The sequence below is a fragment of the Ctenopharyngodon idella genome, chromosome 5 (assembly GCF_019924925.1).
Source record: "Ctenopharyngodon idella isolate HZGC_01 chromosome 5, HZGC01, whole genome shotgun sequence".
NCBI lineage: Eukaryota > Metazoa > Chordata > Actinopteri > Cypriniformes > Xenocyprididae > Ctenopharyngodon > Ctenopharyngodon idella.
The window spans coordinates 1784362-1807794 of NC_067224.1; the positions used below are offsets into that span (position 1 = coordinate 1784362).

Below are 23433 nucleotides of genomic sequence, written 5' to 3' on the forward strand. Positions count from 1 at the left end.
AATGTCTGTAATTTTTGGTTTGACTGTATACATTTATGTTCAATATATATATATATATATATATTAAATATATATCTTCTTAAATTTAGTTTTATTAATATTTATTAATATTAGTTTTATTAAAATGTAGTTTTTATTATTTTTAATTATATATATATATTCTAAATATTAATAAAAACTATACGTTACTAAAATCAAATGATAATTTACGTAAAAATAAAGTATGTAAGAAGAAGTTCCATTATAGTATTATTTTGAATAAGCTTTTATTATTTTCAGTTTTTTAGTTAATTTCCATTTTAGTAATTTTTTTTTACATGGTTTTTACCAATTTTTTTTTCATTTTTATTTCAAGTTTTAGTAATTTCAGAAGTTGAGCGCACTTCAAAATGGCAGCTGTTAAGCATGATTATTTTAAAAATAAGTTGTAATAATGCAAACGAATGGCTTCAACAAAAGCATCTACCATTGATAAACAGCCTCGGAGCTCACAGGCCCGTCTTTAAAGGTTTATAATGGTGAATGCTCAATTTCCTTATGGAGTTTTTACTCCAGGAACCGACTGTTATGCTGTTTAGAGTATGTCACAACGGCTTCACGACTCAGCCAATCACAATCAAGGAATGGAACTATCCGTTTTATAATTATCAATCAAACGATAGAGATGTTTTTCAGTCTTGAGCACTAAAGAACTTGTGAAGGTACTACTAATAAAGTCTGGATCAGTGTGTTTGACCACTCAGAGAAAGGGCATTTCTGAATGTCAGCTTGACAAAAATGCACATAAATGTTTAAAAAAAACTTTAAAAAGTCTGAAGGTTTTTGAATCCTTCTATAGTTTGGAGGGAATTAAGAAGTTTTATATAGGTTCTATAAAGGCATCGATGATGAGTATATATGAGAGAAAAAGCAAAGGAAAAGAGGGTTTGTTGTCAAGTGCTTTTTACTTCAGCTCATCAATAGCTTTTTCAACAATTGCAAATACTTCGTCCACTGGCAGCTCAGAGTTTATCTGGAAGAGAAGAGAGAAATCATTAACTGGGTTAAAGAGAGAACAGTGTGAATCATATTTTAGTCAGTATTTCGAGTCTCTCTCACCTTCCTGACGATCCCGCGCTGCTCGTAGTAAGCGATGACGGGCTCGGTGGCTTTGTAATACAGATCCAGACGCTTCTTGATGGTTTCCTCGTTGTCGTCGGAGCGGCCGCTGGTCTCTCCGCGCTTCACCAGCCTCTTCACCATGGTCTCGGCCTTCGCGTCAATGTATAGCAGCAGAGCTGGAGCACCGATCTGACCGGGAGAGATGGACACGGCAATCTGAGCGTCTTCACGTGCAGTCAGATTACACTCAAACTGTGGGTCAATCTCAGGAGATTTATGACTTAACACTGATAGAATTAACAGCAAATCAACTTTTCACTTTTGTTTTGTTAAGGACAACTGTGAAATAAAATTAGATTTTTAAACCTGTTTTTTGCCTGAAATGTTCATCATTCGTCAATGGGTTATATAGAATCGAATTGGACATAAATGTTGATGTTTTTACCATTTAAAATAACTGTTTTCTATGAAAGCTTGTTTTCGCCATAAAATAAAAAATAAAAAAGGCAATTGCGACTTTTTATCTCACAATTCTGACTTTTTCTTGCAATTGCGAGATATAAAGTCAGAATTGCGAGATATAAAGTCAGAATTGTGAGATATAAAGTCAGAATTGCGAGATATAAAGTCAGAATTGCGAGTTATAAAGTCAGAATTGTGAGATATAAAGTCAGAATTGCGAGATATAAAGTCAGAATTGCGAGATATAAAGTCAGAATTGTGAGTTATAAAGTCAGAATTGTGAGATATAAAGTCAGAATTGCGAGATATAAAGTCAGAATTGCATGACAAAGTCAGAATTGCGAGATATAAAGTCAGAATTGCGAGATATAAAGTCAGAATTGTGAGTTATAAAGTCAGAATTGCGAGATATAAAGTCAGAATTGCGAGTTATAAAGTCAGAATTGTGAGATATAAAGTCAGAATTGCATGACAAAGTCAGAATTGTGAGATATAAAGTCAGAATTGCGAGATATAAAGTCAGAATTGCATGACAAAGTCAGAATTGTGAGATATAAAGTCAGAATTGCATGACAAAGTCAGAATTGCGAGATATAAAGTCAGAATTGCATGACAAAGTCAGAATTGTGAGATATAAAGTCAGAATTGCATGACAAAGTCAGAATTGCGAGATATAAAGTCAGAATTGTGAGATATAAAGTCAGAATTGCATGACAAAGTCAGAATTGCGAGATATAAAGTCAGAATTGCATGACAAAGTCAGAATTGCGAGATATAAAGTCAGAATTGTGAGATATAAAGTCAGAATTGCGAGATATAAAGTCAGAATTGCATGACAAAGTCAGAATTGCGAGATATAAAGTCAGAATTGCATGACAAAGTCAGAATTGTGAGATATAAAGTCAGAATTGTGAGATATAAAGTCAGAATTGTGAGTTATAAAGTCAGAATTGAGCGATATAAAGTCAGAATTGTGAGATATAAAGTCAGAATTGTGAGATATAAAGTCAGAATTGTGAGTTATAAAGTCAAAATTGCGAGTTATAAAGTCAGAATTGTGAGATATAAAGTCAGAATTGTGAGATATAAAGTCAGAATTGCAAGTTATAGTCAGAATTGCGAGTTATAAAGTCAGAATTGCAAGTTATAAAGTCAGAATTGCGAGATATAAAGTCAGAATTGCGAGATATAAAGTCAGAATTGTGAGATATAAAGTCAGAATTGCAAGTTATAAAGTCAGAATTGCGAGATATATAGTCAGAATTGCAAGTTATAGTCAGAATTGCGAGATATAAAGTCAGAATTGTGAGATATAAAGTCAGAATTGCGTGACAAAGTCAGAATTGTGAGATATAAAGTCAGAATTGCGAGATATAAAGTCAGAATTGCAAGTTATAGTCAGAATTGCGAGTTATAAAGTCAGAATTGCAAGTTATAAAGTCAGAATTGCGAGATATAAAGTCAGAATTGCGAGATATAAAGTCAGAATTGCGAGATATATAGTCAGAATTGCAAGTTATAGTCAGAATTGCGAGATATAAAGTCAGAATTGCGAGATATAAAGTCAGAATTGCGTGACAAAGTCAGAATTGTGAGATATAAAGTCAGAATTGCGAGATATATAGTCAGAATTGCAAGTTATAGTCAGAATTGCGAGATATAAAGTCAGAATTGCGTGACAAAGTCAGAATTGTGAGATATAAAGTCAGAATTGTGAGATATAAAGTCAGAATTCCAAAAAAAAAAAAAAAAAAAAAAAAAAAAGAAAGAAAGAAGGTTTGGTTCAACCCTGTTATGCAGTGAAATTTCTGCTATATTCAATGATATTGTGTGGTTTCTTACAAGACACAACAAAACTGATTGATACTAATAGAATTTACTTAGTTATTGATTCAAATTCAAAGTTCCAAACCTAAAATAATGTAGCACTTTAGGTTTGGCTTTGAGTTAATAATGGTAAATTACTGTCTAATGTGAATATCTGAATGTTAATGTGTCTCTTCACACTGACATCAAAATGACACTCGTCCCTGAGATTGTCCTGTATGAATGAATCATGTTTGTCTACTATTGTTCTTCTACCTTCTTCTCAAACTCCTCTCCCTGTTTGACTTCACGAGGGTATCCGTCGATCAGGTAACCCTTCGAGACGTCAGCCTTGGCGATCATGGCGTCTTTGATCATGTCCAGAACTGTGTCCTGCAGGAACCAGAACATCGTCAGAATGTGTCAGTGTTCGTTGATCAGCATCAGAAGAGATCTGGACTGACCAGAGGCACGAGTTCTCCCTTCTGCATGATGGCCTGCAGCTGTTTGCCCCTCTCCGAGCCGGACGCCACCTCTGCACGCAGCAGGTCACCTGAGGACAGGTGAGTGTAGCCGTACTTCGCCACGATCTTCTCACACTGTGTGCCCTTTCCAGAGCCGGGACCGCCTGATGAGAAAACACTGGTTGTTAATTAAACATTTTAAAATATTTAAAATGTTTTTTGGGTCTCTTCTGCTCACCAAGACTGCCTTTATTTGATCAAAAATACCGTGAAATATTTTTACAATGTAAAATAACAGTTTTCTATGTGAATATATAGTAAAATGTAATGTATTCCTGTGATGCAAAGCTGAATTTTCAGCATCATTACTCCAGTCTTCAGTGTCACATGATCCTTCAGAAATCATTCTAATATGATGATTTGCTGCTTAAGAAACATTTATGATTATTATCAATGTTATTATCCTATTTTTGTGGAAACTGTGATACATTAGCATTCAAAGGTCTGGGGTCAGTAAGATATAAGAAAAAGAAAGAAATTAATACTTTTATTCAGTGAGAATTCATTAAACTGGACAAAACATTTTATTTCAAATAAATGCTGTTCTTTTGAACTTTTATTCATCAAAGAATCATGAAAAATAAAATGTTTCCACAAAAATATGACTGTTTTCAGCATTGATCAGCAAATCATCATATTAGAATGATTTCTGAAGGATCATGTGACACTGAAGACTGGAGTAATGATGCTGAAAATTCAGCTTTGATCACAGGAATAAATTACATTTTACTATATATTCACATAGAAAACAGTCGTTTTAAATTGTAATAATATTTCACTATTTTTACTATATTTTTGATCAAATAAATGCAGCTTTGGTGAGCAGAAGAGACTTCTTCTTTCAAAAACATTAAAAAATCTGAATTATTCCAAATGTTTGCACAGTAGTGTACATTAGTAAACATGTGGCTCTCCATGATTTTTACATAGTTTTACTCTTTATCAGCAAACATAGAATAGAAAGGCAGTGCATTATTTGAAACGTATTCAAGCACACTGAAAAAAGAAGAAGTGGGTTATAGTTTACAAAGTTGTGAAATGTAAAGTAACTCAACTTACCCACGACAAAGACGATCTTAGCATTTTTAATTTTTTCTGTGAAACAACAAAAACATTCATATTAGTCAAAATGTAACATCTGAATCAACGGAGGCTGTATTATTATTATTATTATTATTATTATTATTATAACTATTATGTGAAATTAAAGATAATTTGCTCTCTGAGATCTCAGTCCTGGGATCAAACTCCCTTGGGTTCTGAAGTTTTGCTACAGATATTCTGGCCAAATACTTTACCATCTGGCCTCACCGCAGCGACTGCTGATTTACTCAAGCACCCTGACCCCATTTCTGACCAGAGACTTTCCTGTGCCGTTTCCTTCAGTTAGATATGAATGCTTGTGGTCGCCATGGCAACTGTTGCCAACAGTTGATCCTGAACTATTCATGTAAACATGATTACATGTGAGCATTGCTGCAACCCATACAATATATTCCTGTTCTTTTTTTTTTTTTCTCTTAACAAAATGAATTTTATGTAGTATAAAGCGGCAGTCACGTTTACCGTTGCCCGTCACGCGATGCCGTCATTACAGTAAATAAGAGATGACAGCACGCTGTACTTGGAACCGTTCACGTCCACAGATTTGGACAATGAACATACGTTTCTCTTGCACTATTAACTCCAAAATAAATCTGCATTGGTCACGTGGTACAAGTCATAACTCTCAGCAAATTAAGAGTCTTTACGAGTTTTGTAATCACGTGAATGCTTTTTACAAATTCGCTCATGTTCAAATGATCACTTATGCTGTGCTTCACATATTGCTGACAAAATTGACCTTTTTTGCACGCAAAATTTCGCTAATGTGACCGCACCTATTGTTATTTTTTATCAGTCACTCTTAAATTGTTTCAAACATGAGTTGTATGTGTATCTTCTTCCTCGTTCTTGTTACTTCCCTAATTATTACCACTACATGAAATGTTATATCTATGCCTACTGTAAGAGCCTCTTGCAATACAATGAATGTCCACATGAGGTCATCAGAGACCGTAATATCTTGAAGATGAATGATGAAGACGTTGATTCTTGTGGTCATATTGACCATCTGTTTATTCTTTGGCATCTATTCATCAGTTAGAGATATTTCTGTTTGACAATGAGTTAAATTCCCACAGTGATCCGTGTGTAAGTGTGTGTAAAGGTCAGTGCTGCTGTTCGTCTCCATCTCTCTTTTGGAGACTCATGTTTGGCTCGTCCTGCAGGAACATAATTGTGTTTCCTCACACGTCCAGCTCCAGTCTGCTTTTAACAATCTCTCTCTGCCATTTACTTCAGACAGTTTCATTCAGGTGACTCCATAAAACAATTGTCAATGTACGTGTGATAAATCATAGCATACATGCAAATAATCTCTCAAAACATAAAATATTGTAGATGAAAGAAATTCTGCTCACCTGCCATGGTTGTCTGTTCTGTTAGAGATTATCCTGCAATAAAAAAGACAAAGATTAGTCCAAACAGAGACTGGACTATTGTTGATTTGAAGTCCTGTCACTCATTCTCAAATGAACCTCCAAGAACAGATCAGACCGTTCAAAATCATTTCTGATGTGAGCAGATTCTGAATTAATCACAGAATTAAACGAGCTGTTTTATGCTGCCGTGCCTTCAAGACTACACTAACTTTCCGCTCTAGTAGGGATAAACAACAATACTACACGCGTTAGGCGGAAGAACATTGTTTTGGTTGTGCTTCGGCTCTGTCTGCTCGCGGATGAATGCGGTTCGACGGTGTACACGTGACTTGGTTATGGCACATCTTATCAGAGCAGGGGGGTATTCCAGAAAGCAGGTTATAATGTGACATGCCTGGGTATGTTTAAGAGTAATTAAGTGGATAACCTCAACTTTCGGTTCCAAAAACTGAGGTAACTTTCAGGGGTATGTAAGTAGCATATAGCAACTTACACTGAACATATATATATATATATATATATATATATATATAGCCTATTATAAAGCGGTAATGTTTAAATGTTTTTAATTCTAATATACTAATATACAGGTGCTGGTCATATAATTAGAATATCATCAAAAAGTTGATTTATTTCACTAATTCCATTCAAAAAGTGAAACTTGTATATTATATTCATTCATTACACACAGACTGATATATTTCAAATGTTTATTTCTTTTAATTTTGATGATTATAACTGACGACTAAGGAAAATCCCAAATTCAGTATCTCAGAAAATTAGAATATTGTGAAAAGGTTCAATATTGAAGACACCTGGTGCCACACTCTAATCAGCTAATTAACTCAAAACACCTGCAAAGGCCTTTAAATGGTCTCTCAGTCTAGTTCTGTAGGCTACACAATCATGGGGAAGACTGCTGACTTGACAGTTGTCCAAAAGATGACCATTGACACCTTGCACAAGGAGGGCAAGACACAAAAGGTCATTGCAAAAGAGGCTGGCTGTTCACAGAGCTCTGTGTCCAAGCACATTAATAGAGAGGCGAAGGGAAGGAAAAGATGTGGTAGAAAAAAGTGTACAAGCAATAGGGATAACCGCACCCTGGAGAGGATTGTGAAACAAAACCCATTCAAAAATGTGGGGGAGATTCACAAAGAGTGGACTGCAGCTGGAGTCAGTGCTTCAAGAACCACTACGCACAGACGTATGCAAGACATGGGTTTCAGCTGTCGCATTCCTTGTGTCAAGCCACTCTTGAACAACAGACAGCGTCAGAAGCATCTCGCCTGGGCTAAAGACAAAAAGGACTGGACTGCTGCTGAGTGGTCCAAAGTTATGTTCTCTGATGAAAGTAAATTTTGCATTTCCTTTGGAAATCAGGGTCCCAGAGTCTGGAGGAGGAGAGGAGAGGCACACAATCCATGTTGCTTGAGGTCCAGTGTAAAGTTTCCACAGTCAGTGATGGTTTGGGGTGCCATGTCATCTGCTGGTGTTGGTTCACTGTGTTTTCTGAGGTTCAAGGTCAACGCAGCCGTATACCAGGAAGTTTTAGAGCACTTCATGCTTCCTGCTGCTGACCAACTTTATGGAGATGCAGATTTCATTTTCCAACAGGACTTGGCACCTGCACACAGTGCCAAAGCTACCAGTACCTGGTTTAAGGACCATGGTATCCCTGTTCTTAATTGGCCAGCAAACTCGCCTGACCTTAACCCCATAGACAATCTATGGGGTATTGTGAAGAGGAAGATGCGATATGCCAGACCCAACAATGCAGAAGAGCTGAAGGCCACTATCAGAGCAACCTGGGCTCTTATAACACCTGAGCAGTGCCACAGACTGATCGACTCCATGCCACGCCGCATTGCTGCAGTAATTCAGGCAAAAGGAGCCCCAACTAAGTATTGAGTGCTGTACATGCTCATACTTTTCATGTTCATACTTTTCAGTTGGCCAAGACTTCTAAAAATCCTTTCTTTGTATTGGTCTTAAGTAATATTCTAATTTTCTGAGATACTGAATTTGGGATTTTCCTTAGTTGTCAGTTATAATCATCAAAATTAAAAGAAATAAACATTTGAAATATATCAGTCTGTGTGTAATGAATGAATATAATATACAAGTTTCACTTTTTGAATGGAATTAGTGAAATAAATCAACTTTTTGATGTTATTCTAATTATATGACCAGCACCTGTATGTATTATCATCTCACACATGGATCTGCTTTTTTTCCTTTTTATAACAGGACGTTTTCTATGCTATACTATCTTATTAAATAATTAGCATCGTTAAAACAATATAATTCTTATTCACAGTGAATAAATATTAAATGAAAAGATTGAAATTTTTTTTGCACAACCACCCAATAGGTGGCGATGTGCACTAAGTAGGTTATGTAAATCGCCATTAAACAGAAGAAGAAGAAGAAGGAAGTAGAATGGCACGCTATTTCCTAGCGTCTGTTTCCATGGTGAATCATCGATTCGTCGCTCGGGCAAAGAATATACACTAACAAGAAGCGACACTCAATAGAATGTTCCGTTGCAACACCGGCGGCCAGCAGCAGCCCTGCGTCTCCGCCATTTTGGGGTGAAAGCGAGTCGGCAGTCCACTAGTTTCTATGGTAATATCAGCTGCTTTGTTAAAAAAAAAAAAAAAAAAAAAAAGTACATTAAAGCTGAAATCCACCCTGAATGATGACAACACAGAATAAAATACTCATCAAATGCTTTTTACAGTTTATTTTGCACACTTTGTGTTTAAGTCTTCCACTTTTTTCACAAAACCTTTGCTCTCTAGAAACCCAGTCAGTTTGGGTTAAAATTCTTTGAAGTTCAAGTATTAGCATTATAAACACTGAATTATTACCAACATATGAAATTAAATTAAGGACATGCATCAGAAAAATTGGGAATGTTGGACAATAAATATATGAATATAACAGCTTGATTTTAGCAGTGTTGTCTAATGTCCGTTAAAGCAAAAGTGGGAATTTATGCGATAACAGACACAGTAATGCATCATGTATTATAATATCATTATGTTTGTAGTGTGATCCATTAAAACGTACAATATATATATTTCAATTCAGAGATACTATTATTACTATTACTCCACTAGGTCTAACATATATTGTATACTGCAAACATGATGATCTTAAATTTATTAATTTACTATTAATAAATGTGTAAAGTTGCATAAAATGGAAATACTCAATAAAGTAGGCTAACTACGTTACCTCAGATGGTTGAATGGTTGGATTCCACAACTAGTAAAATATAACATATATAAGACAATACAACATTTACTGTAGGAGCCATACAATTTACTGTTGACTTAATTTAAAAAACTGTTCTATTGCGCTTCTGATTTGGCAGTGAAATTCGCCAATTTTGGGTGCGTAAGATGTGAAGGATTCTATGGTCCAGTTAGTATTTTCACCCCATAATGGCCGCCGCGCTACCGGCGCGCCATCTAGTGGCTGTTGCCCAAAAAGTATCAAAGTGTCGCCTCTTGGGTTCTAAGCTCTTTGGGTCTATTGAGAATGTCTTGCCGTGAAAAGCACCCCCCTCCAAAAATTGTCTCTGTTGGTTCCAGTATCAACTCATTTCATGAGTATAGTAATAGGACTGATGCGATTAAGTGGGGTGAATTTCATGGATGTGACATTTTCCTAGTGGGAGATATGAGGGGGTGCATTTACTGGCAGACTGTCTTGCCGTGATAAGCACCTGTACACTATACTACATCTAATGCAAAACGTTGTATTAATGTCCTTTCAACCAGAATTTGCAGGTTATAGGATTAAGTAGTTGGTTCCATTACATTGGTTCTATTTAAGAGTGAATACATTTTATTTTATTTTACATTTTACATAAATGCAAGACACAAATGTATTATATTATGCGTATACATTGTTACAATATATCAACATGCCACAATTGCGAGTTTTACACACACACACACACACACACACATATATATATATATATATATATATATATACAGTGCCACTTGAAAGTTTGTGAACCCCTTGCAGAATCTGTGAAAATGTAAAAAATTTTAACAAAATAAAAGAGATAATACAAAATGTTATTTTTTATTTAGTACTGTCCTGATTAAGATATTTTACATAAGAGATGTTTACATATAATCCACAAGACAAAAAAAATAGCTGAATTTATTAAAATGATCCCGTTCAAAAGTTTGTGAACCACTGATTCTTAATACTGTGTGTGGTTACCTGAATGATCTACGACTGTTGTTTGTTTTGTGATGTTGTTCATGAGTCTCTTGTTTGTTCTGAGCAGTTAAACTGAGCTCTGTTCTTCAGAAAAATCCTCCAGGTCCTGCAGATTCTTCAGTTTTCCAGCATCTTTTGCATATTTGAACCCTTTCCAGCAGTGACTGAATGATTTTGAGATCCATCTTTTCACACTGAGGACAATTAAGGGACTCAAACACAACTATTAAAAAAGGTTCAAACATTCACTGATGCTCCAGAAGGAAACACAATGCATTAAGAGTCAGGGGATGCATTTTTATGTTGTTAAAATTTTTCAAATTTTCACAGATTCTGCAAGGGGTTCACAAACTTTCAAGTGGCACTGTATATAGGCCTATATATATATAGAATAAAAATTCTTGTGTCCTCGTAAACCTAATGGCTTAAAAAACAGTGTTTCCTGTGATGGGTAGGTTTAGGGGTAGGGTTAGTGTAGGGGAATAAAATATACAGTTTGTACAGTATAAAAACCATTATGTCTATAGAGAGTTCCTGTAAACCATATATACAAGTGCGTGTGTGTGTGTGTGTGTGTGTGTGTGTGTAAAGGCACTTGCGAGTTACGCATGTCAGTTGTAGCCTAACTTATCTCGCAATTTTCAGTTCATATCACGCAATTCTGAGAAAAAAAGTCAGAATTGCGAGATAAAAAAAAGTCGCAATTATAAATTTTTTGTTTTGTACTCAGTGGCGGAAACAAGCTTACATAATATCTGGACTTTAATGAGAACAAAATGTGGTATAGAATGAGAACGCTAATGATTGGTGTCGGTTGTTATTCATTTTCGAATGCGCGGATGCTTTTAGGATGCTTTTCACGGCAAAACCCCGTGAACATACTCTGGATTGGCTGAACTTTCTCTCGGACGCGTTTTTGGAACCAGCATACCTTGAGTAAGCAAGGTTTGGGTTAATCAATCGAGAGTTCAGGGTATATGTGACGGTAAGTTAGCCTTGCTTTCTGGAATACACCCCAGATGAACACAAACACAGCATTTTGATTTGTTTTTTACAGCCGGTGATTCCCCGGAGGTTTTGAATGATGCGTGGTCAATTCTTCGTTCTTTGTGACTACAGATTTTCAGATTCACTCTACCCACAGCATATCACATGACCCGCACGTATGTATGCAATTTCCCGCTAAATAAGTCCCAACAGCTTTAAAATATAAATCATTATTATAGGTTTATGAAAGTGTATTTGAATAAGGTAAAGACATGATTTGGAAGATGGACTTTTTTCATAATTTTGCTATTTTTATCTAAGTGTAGCGTCTCATTTCATCTGTTCAGATCGGTCTGAAATGATCAGGGATCGCGTTGTATCAGCTGCCACAGACAGATAAGAACAGCACAAGCTTTCACACATTTTACCACATTTGACTCATCACAACTTCTGCTGATACAACAGAACATGTGCTCAAGTGTTGACATGCATCTGTTCTGAACAGGTTGTTTTTACAGTTTAGCTCAATAAATGCAAAATGGAAGTTTTGAGTTCTGAAAGTTACAGTATGCTAACGTTTGCTAACATTCCCATTAAAGGGATAGTTCACCCAAAAATGAATCATTTGAATCATCATGAAGAGATCTTTACAAACAAAGAAACAAAGAAATTTACACAGGTTTGGAACAACTTGAGGGTGAGTAAATGATGACTTTGCATTTTGCAAAACTGGGTGTGTTACTTTTGAATGTTCTCTGAACATTCTGAAATAAGTAATAATTTTTTTAAAAAAGGGAAAAGCATTCCATGAATTATGTATAGATAATGTTTTTGTGCTAATGTTTTAAGAACATTATTACAGACCAGATAACTTTGAAAGAATGTTCTATTAACGTTACTGCAAGAGCGTTTGTTCATAACTTTGAGAGAACCTTTCCAGAACGTTCCCTGTTAGCTGGGTATGTATTCTTTACATCAAACATTAGATTAAAGCCACAATGTATACATTTCCACTGCTAGAGGTCACTTATTCAAAACAAATGTGTAGCTTGATGACGCCTTGATTTTGCGGAATCATGGGAGTTGTTGTTCTACAGCCGGTGGAAAAGAATCCAACGGGACTTGGGTAGAAATCATGTTCATGGATGAGATTATTAACGTTACTGTAGTATGAAGCAGACCAGGGCCAAGTGATGTTGGAGCTGAACGAGGCCGCTGGAGCGATTGCTAATGAGAGACGAGCGCGACACACAGCTCTCGAGCAGCAGGACTTTTATTATGCCACAGTCGCCGCTTCCGCTTCTTCCAGTCAAGCGTATGTGGGATAACACAGCGCTATTTATCATATTAGATAAATTTGTTTGTTGAAAATTGTTATAATACTACTCTGCATTCGCTCAGCGGCTGCTATGAGACACTTGTTGCACACTGCAGTAAGATCGATATTAGGCATGATAAAACATGGTACTCGCAGTAAAGAAAACGAGATTTAAACAATAAGACTTACTTGTTGAGCTATATAACATGATTAGTTTTCTGTCAATGAATGTATGTATCCAAACAGTTGCTCACCTGACTAATAAAACACATAATATACTAAAGCGTCATTGGTGTTTCCATGGCGTCTACAAAATAAAACAGAAAATCGAGGGTAACGCGGGTATGATAGGCGGCGCACGGACATGGTCCGTGTCCTGGTTAAAATTTCTTATTTTTCTGTATTTAAACATTCTTGGAAACATTTGGGATAATCTAAGTACACAAGTCAACAAAATATATAACATTGTTCTAGTGATTTTTGGATATTTAAATCCAAAAATCTTACATATTGTGCCTTTAAGAGGCATTATGAGAAGGTTATGAACACTTATAAATGAACCGACGTGCCTCACAGCTGTGAAGTATGTGAGCTCTCACTTTGATGGGTCACGCCTCAACACAAAACCAGAACAGGAACCCTGTGCTTACAGATATAGAGCCGTTACTGCCTGACACTATAAACAGCATAAAGCTGACTGGAATTCAAAACTCTCAAACACTTTATTTATTTACATTTATTTATACCCCCAGTTATTGCTGCAGAGGTATTTTTTGGTCTCAAAAGTGAGTTGTAGTCAGTGCATGTGTTCATGCATGTAATTCTACTTCATATCACAACCACAGCATGCATATAGACTTAGAACAGCAGTATAACTGCTGTGCATGTTATAAACTGTATAAGTCAGTTGAAGTCTAGAGGTTAGTGACACTCAGACGACACACCCACCACAATGACTGTCTCTCTCCAGACAGGATTTATGAAAGCATAAAGACTCTAAACACTCAAGCAGAGAGAGTAGGTTATAAAGAGTGTGTCTTACTGTTCTGTGAGCTCTGCAGCGAGGCTGAAATACTGAAATGTCTTGCCGCGTCTGGACGGCAAGTGTAAACAGATCCCTTTTTCTTGTGACGGCACAGTTGGTCATGTGACCTGCAGTGCTTCTTATGCAAATGATGTGTTCTCAAAGACTGGTCCTTCTGGTCTTTGGTTTAAGTTTGAAACAGCAGTACTACTTTATGTTTCCTTATAAAGATGAGTATTTGAGAGCAAATTGTCTTGTATTCATGTCAAAGATCTTTGCTCACTGTTGGAGAATTTGCTGTGGCTTTGAGCCAATTGTATCTAAGGTTTTACAGACTGATTTTCCTACAGTGCCACTTGAAAGTTTGTGAACCCCTTGCAGAAACTGTGAAAATGTGAAAAATTTTAACAAAATAAAAGAGATAATACAAAATGCATGTTGTTTTTTATTTAGTACTGTCCTGATTAAGATATTTTACATAAAAGATGTTTACATATAATCCACAAGACAAAAATATTCAAAAGTTTGTGAACCATTGATTCTTAATACTGTGTGTGGTTACCTGGATGATCTACGACTGGTTTTTTTTTGTTGTTTTTTTTTTTTTGGTTTTTGTGATGGTTGTTCATGAGTCTCTTGTTTGTTCTGAGCAGTTAAACTGAGCTCTGTTCTTCAGAAAAATCCTCCAGGTCCTGCAGATTCTTCAGATTTCCAGCAACTTTTGCATATTTGAACCCTTTACAGCAGTGACTGTATGATTTTGAGATCCATTTTTCACACTGAGGACAATTAAGGGACTCAAACACAACTATTAAACAAGGTTCAAACATTCACTGATGCTCCAGAAGGAAACACGACACATTAAGAGTCGGGTGGTGAACAGGATGAAGATGTCCAAATTTTTCTTATTTTGTTTAAATATAAATTTTCTTCATTTAGTACTGCCCTTTGGAAGCAACAGAAGATACCTACATGTTTCCCGGAGACAAATTAAGTACAATTTACCTTGATCTTCAAATTCAAAAAGTTTTCACCCCCTGACTCTTAATGCGTCGTGTTTCCTTCTGGAGCATCAGTGAATGTTTGAACCTTTTTTAATAGTTGTGTTTGAGTCCCTTAATTGTCCTCAGTGTGAAAAGATGGATCTCAAAATCATTCAGTCACTGCTGGAAAGGGTTCAAATATGCAAAAGATGCTGGAAATCTGAAGAATCTGCAGAACCTGGAGGATTTTTCTGAAGAACGCTGGGCAATTTAAATTTTCAGAACAAACAAGGGACTCATGAACAACCATCACAAAACAAAAAAACGTAGATCATCCAGGTAACCACACACAGTATTAGGAATCAATGGTTCACAAACTTTTGAATGGGGTCATTTTAATAAATTCAGCTATGTTTTTTGTCTTGTGAATTTTATGTAAACATATTTTATGTAAAATATCTTACTCAGGACAGTACCAAATAAAAAATAACATGCATTTTGTATGATCTCTCTTATTTTGTTAAAATTTTTCACAGATTTTGCAAGGGGTTCACAAACTTTCAAGTGGCACTGTATTACAAGAGTTAGGGTTAGTCAAACAAAGGTGACTGTATAAGTAATGTGCTCAGCTCTGTTGCTAGCTCTGACCTTCAACCCCAAAACCATTTGAATGCAACAGGGCTGGCACAAAATATGATCATTACTTTGTTTTATTATTATGATGATGATGTGTCATGTCTTACCAGGCACATTCCCAGCAAACAAAAATATGTTCCCTTTTGAATGGGAACGAGACACTGCGTCTTAGGATGCTAGTGGGGAATGCTTCCAGCATGCTGAAGCACGTGTCAAAACACGACAAAGACATTGGTCGGCGACAGCCCATGATGCACTACCGGTGCGACTAGAATATAAATAGGGCGCCTGTAGTACATGTCATCCTCTTTCTTGTCTTCAGAAGCCGTTTGTTTGTTGTGATGCGTCGAAAACAGTATGGCAGCTAAATCTTTCAGGAAGTGTGTTCATCCGTGTCAGCGCTATCTGACACCTGATGACACACATGAACATTCATGAGTGCAAGCAGTACAAACATTTTTTTTATGAAAAAACTTCTATGAAATTGGGACAATCATCTGTTCCCCGCAGATCAGGGCCTGCTTCAGCTGAGGCAAAGAGGAGACTGAGATCGTGGGGTTCTCAGATGGAGCTAGCCGAGGAATTCGAGAAAGGTATGGCTATTTCTCATTCTTCGGTAGCTGACGAGGACGATCTGCTGGATGAGGATGTGTTATCGCTCACATCCTCCGATCCGGCAGCGGGTGCGCTCCTGGCTTCAGGCTGGTTAGGCGAGCAATATCTTTCCAGCCATAATCGACCAGCACTCGTGAGCCTTCCATTTCTTCCGATCTTACCAGGCCGATCTGCTGAAAGACCTGGACCAGGGTCAGGGGTTCCCCCCTGAGGCGGTAAACAGAACTGCGCCGCACTACAGATCTTGCCCTCCATGCCACCAAACAAACTGCCACTGCGATCGGCCCAGATCGATGGCGGCAATGGTAGCCACAGAGTGGCATCTCTGGGTGAACCTGGTCTAGCCACAGCTATAAGCCTCCCTGGCTCTTGAAGCCTTGGCCCCAAGGGCTCCACTTGGATGGCAGTATCGAGTGTAAGGCTTCTCTTAGCCTCTTTGGAAAGCAGTCTTTAGTGTAGAATGTAGCTAGGCCTCCTCTCGCTATAAAGAGTCATTCTGCTGAGCACCCTTGAGTGTTGGTAGGTCTCCCTTCGTGAGACCTTCAACCGTCAGAGGTGTGTCCCCTGCAGGCGACTGGCAGGATGTTTTTATCCTTGGCCATATTCCCTTGAAGGTATTATTACCAGGCCCTGTGCTAAGCTGCTCTTCGTAACATGGAATTCTGGCCATAGGGAATAGAGTCTATGACGACCGCTGGAGTGTACCGCTAGGACGGAGAACTGGTCTCAATGGTTAATTCCGTTGATGTCATTGACTTAAGTCACGGCACTCATTCCTTCAGCTTGGCGGAGGAGGCATTTGTTCCTCATTATCGTCCTAGGATGCAGTGCGAGTTCCCATTCGAAAGGGAGTGTCTCGGGTTACGAATGTAACCATGCTTCCCTGAGAAGGGGAACGAGACACTGCATCCCGTTGCCATGCTTCAGGCTTGACTGCCCACATCTCCTTCAGACAAGAAACAGATGACGTGTACTAAAGTGGCCCTGTTTATACTCTGGTCGCACTGGTAGTGACGTCATGGGCTGTCGTGTTTTGACACGTGCTTCAGACACCAGCATGCCGGAGGTATTCCCCTAGCATCCTAGGACGCAGTGTCTCATTCCCCTTCTCAGGGAACCATGGTTACATTCGTAACCCGAGATGTTTTAAGAACGTTTTGCTAGTGTTCCCATTAAGCTGTGAAAACGTTATTTCTGAATGTTCTCTGAACATTCCATTTTATCGTTCTTCAAACAGTATGGGAATGTTACTTTTAAATGTTCTCTGAACGTTCTGAAACATGAAGTAACATTTAAAAAACATTAGACGAATATTCAACTAAAAATGTTCAGGAAAAAGTTCCATGAAGGATGTATAAATAATGTTTTGTGCTAATGTTTTGAGAACATTATTAAAAACCAGATAACTTTGAACTAACATTCTATTAACATTACTGGAAGAAAGATTGTTCATAACTTTGAGGGAACCTTGACAGAATGTTAGCCAAGTTCTGAGAATGTTCCCTATTAGCTGGGTTGATGCAAGGTAAAAAAAAAAAAAAAAAAAAAAACTATTCAAAACTTAAAATTACTTTACTTTACTTAAAGTTACTAAGAGACTTATAGGCTCAAACACGTTGCAAAGCATATGCTTACAAAATGTATGTTGTGGCTGACTGTAGTAAATTAACCTAGAACTAAAACTGAGGTTAAGCCACAAGTCTGGTCATGTTTCCTTTCAAATATTGAAATTTTGAAACATTTTCTAACACCATGTCACTCCCATCTGCTCCATTGTCTAGTGTTGATTTTGCCAAGCCAACATAATAACTATGGCATGCATTGAACCCAAGTACGAGTATCACATTCATAGGGTACAAAGTCTGACATATCCTGGTGAGTTTCTTAACTATTTACACTTGGTTACGTCACTGATCAGGCAGCTATGCCATCAGGAAAAGACTAGGTTTCTGAAAAGCATTGCGATCTGCTTCAGCTGTTGGTTTGCAACTGTCCAAGTGTAAATTCATTTGGTGGGTCAAGATACTTTTGCAGATTTGCAGCGCAGTCCAGCACATACAGTGCCACTTGAAAGTTTGTGAACCCCTTGCAGAATCTGTGAAAATGTGAAAAATTTTAACAGAATAAAATGCATGTTATTTTTCTTTTAGTACTGTCCTGATTAAGATATTTTACATAAAAGATGTTTACATATAATTCACAAGACAAAAAAATAGCTTTCACATTTTCACAGATTCTGCAAGGGGTTCACAAACTTTCAAGTGGCACTGTATCTGCATTTTGTGCAATGAAGTATTATGTAATGCATGCGCTGATCTTTTCTCCAGTGTCTTTGGCTTTCCAGTGAGAAGGTTTATGAGGCTGGCAACCCTGTGTCACGGTAAAGGTCACCCGAAGCCCTGAATCAGCACTGGACACTTTAGGACTCCCGCTCTGGCCAATTATGGCAATTTTTTTAGGGGCTCTATGGCATGTGAGACTGTTGTTCTTGTGTTTACTGGACACTAACTGGGCTGGTATGTGTGGCCTTCATGCATGTAATGTATAACACTGCAGATTTGGCCAATTAAAAAAGCCAAAAGCTCTCGCTCTCTGCAGATACATTTCTTATTTCTACCGACATAAAGTGTCAAGATGGAAAGCAATAGCTGAGGATCATAACCATTTTAAATGGCTTGTGTTCATGCTTGTATTATTTACAGTTCAGACATATAAACTACAGTACAGTATGTGGGTCATTCTCAGGAAATGGTGCAATTTGTGCCCCATTTATGTCCCAATGACTTACTGCTTGTGTAATTAATGGGATACTGAACAGTCATTATTTGTTTAGTGTGTCATGCAAAAGACGTTTAAAAATTAAGCAGTCATTTTAGTTCTAAATGTTTGTTTTACATTGGAATATCAGCCAGTATGTCCACATTTATCTGCTTCTCAAGCATTTGTTTTTAAATGACATAAAAAATAAGCAAAAAAGATTGCTGCTTATTCTGGCTACACAAAGCTTTTCTAAGACCCATTTGCGCAACTGTCTAACTTCGTCAAGCCATCATAACTATGGTATTTAGGCAGAAACAATGTCTAAAAGCAATGCTAAAGATGCAATAAGGCGTCACTGTGTGCACCAAAATCCGTTAGGACAGACTTAGATTATGTAACATTTTGGTAACTCAACACTTTAGTTTTTGGTTACTAGACAGCGTAACTGCAGTTTCATGTCAGCGTCTATCAGACACGAGGGCACAAATGCAATTTGAGGTGCACAGAGCTGTTTGTAATAGTTTCTATTAAAAGCCGGTGTAAATATGAGCCCACGTCTCAGCAGCTGCTGCTCGGTGTTTCCCATCACCAGCGTTTAGTCCTGCCACAAATTAAGTGTTCATTATAGATTTCAATTCAGATTTCAGTCACGCCATTAAACTTTGTGCATTTGTAAATAATGGTTTTAAACTTATTTATTGCATTGTCATTGTAGTGCACATATTTTACCACTATTTTCCCCACTAAAAATCATTCCTTTAAAAATAGAGCATTCCTTAAAATTTTGATGCACATCATCTGCACCTTTTCTACAGAATATCCCACCATGTTCTCAGTTTTTACTCAAATTTGTTTGCAAAGTTATTGAAAGAAAAATGATCAAACAAATAATTCTCTTTAATAGAAGTTAATGAATTAACAAAGTAACATTTACTCCTATAATATAATATAATAAGTTCATTTAAATATTGTAAATAAATGTAATTTTATATATATATATATATATATTAGGGCTGTCAACATTAACGCGTTAACGCATGCGATTAATTCAAAATCCTTAACGTGTTAAAATAATTTAATGCATATTTAACGTAAAAAAAAAAATTACGGAAGCATGTGAAATTGCTTCATAACGTAATTTACGTCACACAGTTAGATGATCTTAAAGTCCATGCTGATTATATCAGAGATGGCAGAGAGAATTATTTATTCCAGTGTCTGTTTCACTTTAAAACATGAACTCTCTGTCATATTCTGTCATTGTATCTGACTGGGACTGAATGGAACGTCGAAACATCCCACCGTTGTATGGCCAGATGATATGAAAACTATGTTTCTCGGCTGGATAAAGCAAACCAGCTTCTTGCTATGAAAGTTTTGATGGATGAGGATTGCAATAAAAGTAGAAACGATTGCGGTAACGTACAGAAGCACGTGTGAGTCCGTTATATTGATGGACAAACAAATCATGTATGAGCGCTCTCAACGCACTGATCACACATTGTATTTATGCACAGACACATTTCAGTACATTCACGTTGTTTTCACACACATTCAGGATAATGTTTGAATTTGTCCTGTGTATGTTGCTTTGTACCTCGTATATATGCAGGTCAAGGTGGTTGATTTAGGTTATTTTGGCATCTATATGTGGTCCTGTTCAGTATCGCAACTTGACTTGTTTAAAATGTAAACAAGCTCTTTGCTGTTGTACATCCTATACACTGTGAATTCTGAAAGGTTTTTTTTTTTTTTTTTTTTTTGCTGTGATTTTTTTGTGGGTGCTTTGGTGTACATAAATGTATGAATTATATGAAATCATATCATTTGGTTATTTGGTGTCCTTTTTTGGAAAGACATCTAAATTCACCTTTAAAAAAAAGCTGAAAAATACAGTTTTGTGAAAATCACACTTCAATCTGGATATAGGCAATGATGGCAAAATGGATGTGTTAAACAAGATAAATGGTGTATGCTTAATTTCACGATAAGTGTGCGATTAATCGCGATTAAAAAAATTAATCTTTTGACAGCCCTAATATATATACATATATATATATATATATAGATAGATAGATAGATAGATAGATACAGTGCCACTTGAAAGTTTGTGAACTCTTTGCAGAATCTGTGAAAATGTGAAAAATTTTAACAAAATAAAAGAGAAAAAAAACAGTCGTAGATCATCCAGGTAACCACACACAGTATTAAGAATCAATGGTTCACAAACTTTTGAACGGGGTCATTTTAATAAATTCAGCTATTTTTTTTGTCTTGTGGATTATATGTAAACATCTTTTATGTAAAATATCTTAATCAGGACAGTACTAAATAAAAAATGCATTTTGTATTTTCTCTTTTATTTTGTTAAAATTTTTCACATTTTCACAGATTCTGCAAGGGGTTCACAAACTTTCAAGTGCCACTGTGTATGTTTTTAGCTGTAGAAACATGATGGTTGCAAAATGGGGGTTTCAAAAATGGCAGATGTCATAGAAAATAAATCTAAAATGACATAAAATAATCTAAAATAAATCTTGATGAAATAACAGTGACAAATAACATCTTCTGCATTCAAGCCATATTTTGTACCTTGTTCAAAATGTGGGAAAGCTTATTTTTAGGAATGCTTCCAGACTAGATTAAATTTCATGCATGACCTCATAAATCAAAATGTAGAAGTAGCTGCATGTGTTTTAATAAGACTCGGCATCATGTGACGCATCTGTGACACCTTGTACTTGCAGTACAGTCACTGGAAGGTGACACTGATATGGGGAACCTCGATACTGTCCTGTCATCTAGATTCATAACCCAGCTGCCCAACTAACTAACCAACCTAAAAAAAGATGTTCCTTTGCAGCAGCTGTCCAACACACTCTTAAAAATGAAGGTTACAAAAGGGGATTTGTTTGAATGACTCAAACCATTTTGGGAATATTTCAGTGATCAGTTCTTAGAAGAACCACTCTTTCATAGTGTGCAGAACATTTTTCCGCTATAAAGAAACTTTTGTGCAATGAAAAGATTCCATGGAACTTCAAGGTTCCTTATGGAACCTTCAAAGCCAATAAAGAACCTTTACCTTTAAGAGTGTACAATTACCAGAGCCGAGAGCTCTTTATATTCCCAAACCCGGCAGACCTCCGGAAAACCGCAGGATGTTGCCCATTCCTGCTGTTGCCATAGCGACGCTGTGCCGCTGTAGCTTTAAGAGAGCAGCTCTGTTTGTTTGACGTAAACGAGGCCGGAGAACACGCTACTGATTCCATCAGTGTGTTTATTCCTCAGCGGAAGTGGCTTCGGCTCATTACTGCTCTCATGATCTCTAGCATCATAAGCAGACCTGAATTTGTCTATTTGACATTGCAGCTGTCCAAACACAGAACTGACTTTGATTCTCATGCAACAGGGATCTGAATAAGCACAGCAAGACCTTAAAGAGCTTAACTCTCTCTCTCTCTCTCTCACACACACACACACACACACACACACACACACACACACACACATTAAGCCCAATCTCATTTCTCATTGCACTTCCTCTACTGACCTGTCTCTCTCTCTCTCTCCAAGGGTGTCCAGTGAAGCTGAGAGTGTCCGGCTCCTGTCTGTCTGCGTGACCCACTGCACGGCAGCCCTCCCTCTGCCCACCACCGCTTTATATAGAGCTCTGACAGCTTCGGCTGACGCACGGCACCCTGGGAAGTCTTAGGGCTGCTGGGAGGGACTGGAGGAATGCAGTGATGGATCAGGATTGGTTATTTCTCTCTTCCTGGTGTTAATTCCAGGTTTAACATGCTCAAGATTTTCACAACAGTTTGGTGGATTTCAGACTGAGGAGGTTTGTTGAAAAAAAAAAAATTAAATTAAATTATTTTTTAGTCAGAGGGAGAAAATGTGTCTATCATAAGAACACACTGGTCAAGCTCAGGCTAGTTTAACCTCATAATCCTGACCAAATAGTTCACATGTGGTCGAGGAAGTTTGTCCACCCTGTTACAGGACATTTTTACAATGCAGTGTGTAACAGGGTGGATGTTTCAAGCTCATAAAGCCCATTAGTAACTAGGAAAGAACAACACGCGAAAATCTGTTTTAAAAATAAACGTGTTGTCTTTCTCGACTGTTTACATTTACTCAAGCCATATCCGACTGTGTTTAGGCCTATTCTCGCAGAGACAGGCATTTTTTACATAATTTTCTGTGATTATGTTTGTTCAAGCAAGAAAGACGTGACAGAGGAGCTTAATTTAGTATTATATATTCTATATATTCTGGGTGGTCGCCCAGGTGTTCTGCATGGCTTATAGACCTTATGTAGCCCCGCCACTTTTCATGTATTTCCACAGCGATCTTACATATTTATGAATGAACTGCTCGTTTTCAAATCTTCCCGATCTACTGACATTTGTTAAGACATCTGTTTTAAACATTACAATGCTCACGATAACTTTCATTAACTCTACAAATAAATCCACTTCAC

At 37.1% G+C, this 23433-nt stretch overlaps 1 protein-coding gene across 2 annotated transcripts; it reads right to left on the minus strand.

Moving 5' to 3' along the window:
* Positions 1-925: 925 nt before the first annotated feature.
* On the minus strand, positions 926-22656 carry ak1 (adenylate kinase 1). 2 transcript variants are annotated; one of them, XM_051892563.1, is made up of 7 exons: positions 22501-22656; positions 6356-6388; positions 4953-4988; positions 3834-3997; positions 3646-3762; positions 1099-1290; positions 926-1012 (listed from the first exon to the last, which is right to left on the minus strand). In XM_051892563.1, exons 2-7 carry the CDS (start codon positions 6360-6362, stop codon positions 944-946), a joined length of 585 nt encoding a protein of 194 aa, XP_051748523.1. In that variant the 5' UTR covers positions 6363-6388; positions 22501-22656; the 3' UTR covers positions 926-943. The 2 variants fall into 2 exon arrangements, with proteins under 2 accessions (XP_051748523.1, XP_051748524.1); XM_051892564.1 differs by lacking the exon at positions 22501-22656 and adding an exon at positions 13972-14089.
* Positions 22657-23433: the final 777 nt, after the last annotated feature.

Coding starts and splice junctions, on each gene's coding strand:
- ak1 (XM_051892563.1), bottom strand. Junction 3,998..4,952: donor TAAGATCGTCTTTGTCGTGG/GTAAGTTGAGTT, acceptor TTTTCTCATCAG/GCGGTCCCGGCTCTGGAAAG. Junction 1,291..3,645: donor GAGAGGAGTTTGAGAAGAAG/GTAGAAGAACAA, acceptor TCTCCCGGTCAG/ATCGGTGCTCCAGCTCTGCT.